The sequence below is a fragment of the Hippoglossus hippoglossus genome, chromosome 8 (assembly GCF_009819705.1).
Source record: "Hippoglossus hippoglossus isolate fHipHip1 chromosome 8, fHipHip1.pri, whole genome shotgun sequence".
Taxonomy (NCBI): Eukaryota; Metazoa; Chordata; class Actinopteri; order Pleuronectiformes; family Pleuronectidae; genus Hippoglossus; species Hippoglossus hippoglossus.
The window spans coordinates 9122038-9128874 of record NC_047158.1 but is presented as its reverse complement, the minus strand read 5'-3'; the positions used below and the strand labels follow the sequence as shown (position 1 = coordinate 9128874).

At 41.3% G+C, this 6837-nt stretch overlaps 1 protein-coding gene across 1 annotated transcript; it reads left to right on the top strand.

Annotated features, from left to right (window-relative positions):
- Window positions 1–2841: 2841 nt before the first annotated feature.
- rprml (reprimo-like) lies at window positions 2842–4321 on the top strand. The gene has a single exon (XM_034593481.1). It carries the CDS (start codon window positions 3260–3262, stop codon window positions 3593–3595), a length of 336 nt encoding a protein of 111 aa, XP_034449372.1. The 5' UTR covers window positions 2842–3259; the 3' UTR covers window positions 3596–4321.
- Window positions 4322–6837: the final 2516 nt, after the last annotated feature.

The window sequence follows — 6837 nt, the reverse complement described above, 5'->3', positions numbered from 1 at the left end:
AAACCCTCGAGGACACAACACGGCCTTTAACCCACACACACACACACACACACACACACACACACACACACACACACACACACACACACACACACACACACACACACACACACACACACACACACACACACAGCGGATTCCTCGCTACCCTGTGTCTACTTTGATTAGATAATCTGTTAATTGAAGAGAGGGAACTTGTGAGGAAAGTCTGTACACTAAGGGTTGAGGATGATGATGATGATGGTGATGATGATGATGGGCAGAGGGGAGGTGGGTGGGGTCAAACGCCTCCTCCTTGTTGCTAGGGATGTCTTCACTTAGTTTGGGTTGCTAGGCTGCCAATTCCCTCATGTTAAGTGGAAACGTCCCCCCCCCCCCCCTCTCTCTCCCTCTCCTCCGTCCAGGCACCTCATCCCTCCCTCCCTCCTTCTCCTCTAAACCAAAATAACTTCACCAACCATCTGTCACTGGGCTCACAGGTCTACTGTTGCTTAGGAACAAGTCAGACACTCGCATGTCTATATGCATCCACAAATGAATATATCTTCATATTCCGCTATATATTGACAATAACCACTTGTTAGAGATGCACCTCTGCCAGTGGCCACTACATCAATGAAATGTGCGGCACTCGCAACCAGTTCAGAGCGTGTGATGTTCCACTGAGACGGAACCTACAGGTTCAGCAACAGGTTCTTCAGTATTCAGCTTTTTAAAAGGGAAAAACATTTCACTGAAAAAAGATATTGATAATTAGTTCTGAAGAGTAACGTGTTCTTTGAGGTTTCCAATTTGCACTAAATTTTTTCCTCATTTGTGAATTCTCTGAAGTTTAAGCCCCAGATGCATTGTTCGTTGTTTTTACTGTAGCCGAGGATTTACATATTGACAGAGAGATGAAGTGTAAGTGCAAACTATTTTCCATAATCGCCCTGCAGTGAATAATAGAGCCAAATCCCATTTCACAGCATCGATTCACATGCTGCCAATTAATTTACGCCAAATCCATCAGCGGAGGAGATTATTTGATTTTATTGCACACACAAAAGAGCACACAGTGCAACACTCCTTGTTGTTTCTTTCCTCCGGGTTTTATGGAAGGTATTTGTGGCCGGAGCTAATCATTGTTTGTACACATGCTTGTCAGTTGCCGGCTGAAAGCTGCTTACCCAGACATACTGTCTACCAAATTGAGTCTCATGGCCTTTGTTTTTAGACAAACAGCAGATTAATGTGACGGCCTCCGCTGTCAAAGCTTGAGGAGTCATTTCAAAATCAACTTGTCAGAGTTCATCCCAACGGTTGAAATTGTATCCATATACTGTATGTGCGAGTGAAGGGATTAGGATAAAATGGGAAAAGACAAATTCAGTGTCATAATTACATGATATTTACAGTCTGGGGGACAACATACGTAATCCTTTGGTGGTGTAATTAGATAATACATATTAAATTGGTTCCCAGTCAGCCCAAATTTGCTTTTAGTTTTTAATTTCCTCATACAACCTTTTTTTCCTTTCTTCCTCCTTTCTTGCTGCATTTACAACTTCATAAAAAAATGCGCCGACAGTCTCATAAATTGGAATTGTTTGAAATCTCTAAGCACAAATGGAAATCACATCTGTCACTTTGTTTTCATGCACCACTAAATTGTCTCTTGGGTAATTTTCAAACCCAGCGGGCAAGTTTCCATCCATCAAGTGCAAAAATGTCTAATTGTGTGAAATAGACACACCAAGAGAAGTCAGTGTTTTTCAACGAGGGTTGTAAATGAAGGCAAATCAACTTAGAGGTAATAAAAAAACTGGAGTTATTTTAAAATTACAAGTAGGACTGATTGTGACAAATTAGCTGCTATTATATTATAGAGGAGCAACTGTTGGATGAGTAAATCATCACTGCTATTTCCGTCATTAAAACACTGACAACATAAAATGAAACCTAACAATGCATAAGGTGGCCAGTGAGTGCATGAAGAATAAATTGCATCATTTAGATGGAACAACAATCTGTCTATATATATATATATATATATATATATATATATATATATATATATATCTACTGTATATAGGTACAAAGCACCTGAAAGACCAAGTGATAACGTTGTCTAATAAAAATAGAGCTTCAGTGCTTCTCAGGAGTTTCATTTCAGCCACTCCCGAGGAAAGGAAGCAGCAGGCGTGGTGGAGCCAATATTTCGGATAAATATTTGCCATGGTTCAATCATAGTTTATTAATTCATGTCTTCATTTAAAGGTGCTGTGTTTGGTCTACCTCTCAAGGCTCCTATATATAAGTCACAGGGACAGTTTCCTCAGCAACCTGCAGTAAACTCGCCTGTCAAAGTTTTAATTGTCTTTCAGAGCAGATAGAAATCTGCTTCTCGTTGTTATTCTAACTGAACTGAACGTTTTCTTTGACACTTTCATGAGAAGCCTTTGAAGTTAATGTATGTCTGAGTCAATATTGAATCCAGGCATTATTGATGTGCATAAATGAACCTATATCTGTGAAGAACACACTTCAAAATATCCATGTTCATGAACCATTTGGCCTCATTCCTCATTGAAAGCTAATATTTTTAATAAAAAAAACATTGACAGGGAGTAGCACTTGTTTGAAATTCATTCACTTTTTGAAGGTTTTTTAGGAAACACTTTGCCTCCTGAAAGAAAGAATAGGTGAAGGATAATAATGCCAGATTACTACTTCAAATTAATATATATATATTTCATTTTATTTCTTTATCTTTTGTACATCTGAGGAGGAGCGCATTCTCTCTGGCCAGCTGACTGCCTCCTCCAGTGATATAGTGGTGTGGTCCACAGGGAGCTCATCATCACTTTAAAACGCACCAGAGACTTGGCACAAAAGAAGCGCTCGCAGGCGAGCACAGGGACTGTCTGTCTCTTATTACATCAGGGGGGGGACACGTTTTGCACCTTGCGCGCCGTGTAAGAAGACTCACCAAGAGTCGGGAACACATGGAATTTGAGTTGTAGAAACTTACTTTTAGTTGCACCTGTAACTGCGGAGAACGGTCCAGTGATGCGGATGCGGTCATTACGCTGCGGAGCTGTGCAAACCTCGATGCTTGACTGTGAATCGGGAATTTAAAGGCGTTTTGTTTTTCGTTAATTTCCCTCTTATTTATTGTCTGAACAGTCACATGACGCAAAGTTTTGCTTGGAGTCCAGGTTGGTGAGACCGTGCGCCTGCCAAGTGGAGTCTATTTGCTGATCACTCGCAAGGAAACATGAACGTCTCCTTCTTCGACGTGACCCAGGGCGCACTGTTTAACGGGAGTCAGACCCTCGCCGGAACTCTGGCCACATACTACGGCAACGGCACCAGCAACGTAGTGACCGGCGACGGCGGAGGGTCGCTCGTGCTGCTGCAAGAGGAGCGCAAACTATTTGTCATGCGGGTGGTGCAGATCGCGGTGCTGTGCGTGCTGTCGCTCACCGTCATGTTCGGTATATTCTTCCTCGGGTGCAACCTGATGATCAAATCGGAGAGCATGATTAACTTCCTGGTGAAGGACCGCAGACCCTCCAAAGACGTGGAGACGGTCATGATCGGCCTCAGCTAGAACAGGAAGAGCAGGTGCAGCGGGGAAGTGATGGAGCGGGGATTCGGGATGAAGATCAGGTGCGCATTTCCAACCGCAGCTCAAGATCTGCATCTGCATGTACTTCAGAGACGTTCCCTCTGAGCCCCGGTGAGGACAAATATGCAAAAACTTCACTTTTGCTTCCGAAAATGACCACAGGAAACGGGTCCAGCGACAAATGTCCGTGCGTAAAGTTTGTGCGTAAAAGACAGCCAATTGTTTACACGTGGGCCGGTCTGTTGAATCTTTGGAGTGAATTTAATATTGCCAACTTGAACAAAGTGACGAAATGTTTACAAGCTGTTACCTCATTTTTTTGTGAAGTTAGTTCCCTTTGGTTTTGTAAATTTGAAATGATTGTTAATGAATGTTTTTAAACTGTCAAAAAGCATGATTGTGAATTCTTATAGTTCCACGCATCTACCAGTGTTCTCCGTGGACTTGATGGATATATGGGTAATCTCTATACAAAGTATTTTTCTCGGTCTCGTTTGGTAACTACTGAAATCTTGCACGTTTTCCAACAGACTCCATCTCAGCTTTATGGAGTGATTCTGGTCCTTCTTGGCATGCTCGCTAATTGATCTGTAGTGATTTTTGGACCTGTTTTGCACTTTTGAAATCATTGATGCTGCATGAATTATTTTGTACCAAAAAAAAACTTTAACTTGAAATTGCAGCATGCAATTAAATCACTGAAATGACCATATCAATCGTATCTCTGTCATCTGTTAATGAACATGATACACATCACCTCAACATTACCATGTGTGCAGATATTTTCTGTGACGTCTTTTTTGAGACAATTTTGTCCGCAATGTATTTTTTCTTCAAATATTGTGTTTAAAGTTAATCAATTAACTTAAGTATTACTTATTTTCAAACTATAAATTTGATTCAAAACTAATGAAAGTAGACTTTTCTCTGACCATCTCATCAAGTCAGATGTGATTTCTTTTGCACAAGATGAAAGCAGTGAACCCACTGTTGCATTTCGAAATGATTAGATATCTTATTAATGTTCAATAAATTATATGAAAATATTATTTTACACAGTGCAATGAAGACAAAAATGGCACAATCACACTTAAGCACAGAATGAGCATCATATATTTTAGCTCCAGAGAGGAGATGTGAGGCCAGGCCGAGTTATCCATCTTGGGGACAACAAGTCGAGCCCATATTGGCTTCACAGCATTTAATCAGCCGGCTCTGGAGAGTGACCAGCTGAATTCCACACACCTTCGTGCTCACCCTCACCACCTCATTTCCCAGCAGCCCCCACTGCAACTAAAGGAATTTAAGGAATCCAGAGAAGTCCACGTTCAACTTTTTCTTTTGTTCCGTCGGAACAAGACAGCGGTGAGAGAATATTGACTACCTCAGTGCAGCTTTGATGCAGGGTTTCACAGAGGAGAGGACAAATAAGAACATTCATGAACTGTCATCGCACTTAATGATGTCATTACTCTTCCTGCAGATCTGTCAGCAGATAGCAGGCGCACCTTCTCTTCCCTGAGAACAAAACTTTGCCAACTGATTCTATTTATGTCAGACAAAAGATTCTCATAAAAAGTTCCATTCTGGCAGATATTAGGTTTCGATTCAGCATTTTGATCCAATTTCTCTCCAGTTTCTTCTCTCTTTCTATCTGCACTCATCCCATCTCTCCTACGTGCCCCACTCAGAAGCAACCAATGTTCTCATTATTATTTCAGTACTTGTTAGGAGAGATGGGGCAGATGAATCCTTACAAACACAGCCATGCATTCACACGTGTGACCGTTCACCGTGCAAAACATCGGACACTGATGACCGACAGACCAGCAAATTTAGACATTGACCAAAAGTACTTTAGAAAACAGCATCGATAAATAAAACCCATGAGATAAATAGACTTGAACAGCATAAAACGTCTCGACAATATATAGACACAATGCATAGCAAACATGTCAAAGTACTGCAGATTTAAACCTGTTGACATGGTGACCGCTGAAAACACATTTTTTGGAGCACAGCAAAGAGTAATTAAGATGAAAGCAGAGATGATTATTCATTGTTACAAAGCGCAACATTTCTAGGTTGTGTGTCATATTTTCCTTTGAAACAGGACATCATAAAGCATTTGTTTATTAGTCGGCTTATGATTTCACACATTGGTAGATAAACTATCAGATTTTATATCAAGAGGAGGTCAAAGAGAGAGCCGCTATTAAAATAATTTATTACAGTTCTTAATAAACCTCATCCTTTCTTCCCGAGCCTGTAATCTCATCCTCTGGGGAAAGAAAACAAGCAAAATCGTTCTGGTATTGTTGCCATGCACCAGTGAATGCTTGCTGGAAACAAGGAGGCATGCATTCTATTTTTAGAGACAAGATAGTTAACTGTTCTGTTCTTAACTTGCCACATTGAAACTCAGTTTAAAAAGATAGTGTGTTTCAAGTGACTCATTCGATTCAGTCGGGACTGTTGGGTGGCAGAGGACCAGAGCTTGAGCGATGTCTCACTTTGTCCAGAGCCAGAATGGTAGCAACAGAAAAATGGCATCAAGGGTAAAAGGGGGTAAACACATATAAAGTGCTAATTGCAGCTGCTACCACTCACATCTGTATCAACCATAGACTAAATGGACATAGGAAAAAAAATGCAGGAGTGCCTGAAACCTTTATTTCCCTTGAGTGCAAAAGGCAACTCCACTGGTTGCAAGAAGAACAATGTTTCTACTGAAATCTACGAGAAAACGAGTCTTCTCACTTGATTTATAACAACAGTAAACAAAGGAGTTTCAAGTCTTCTTCAATACAGCACAGTGTTCATTTGATAAATATAACTAAAATATGCTCAGTATGCATTGAGACATGAATATCACGTGATTGACAGCTATTACCATCCAATGGGTCCAGGTCGCAGGTGTAGGTGGACATACAGTGTCCTCAAGCTCTCAGTCAAGCTGCACTGTCCACTCCCCCAAATATGGTCACTTCTGGTTTAAAAAAAAACAAGATGGCGCTTGACAAAATGCCAAACTTAAGGCTTCTAAACGGCAGCTCATACCATCACGGGGGTTTCCCACTTGATATCAACTGAAGTTGACACAGAGTGGATGGGATATGTCCCTCACTGGTAGTTCACTAAGACTAGCTAGCCCAGTAGTACCCCACCTCTCGCCCAGTGTCAGCTGGTTGGACTCCAGCCCATCCTCCTGCGACCCTCAAAGG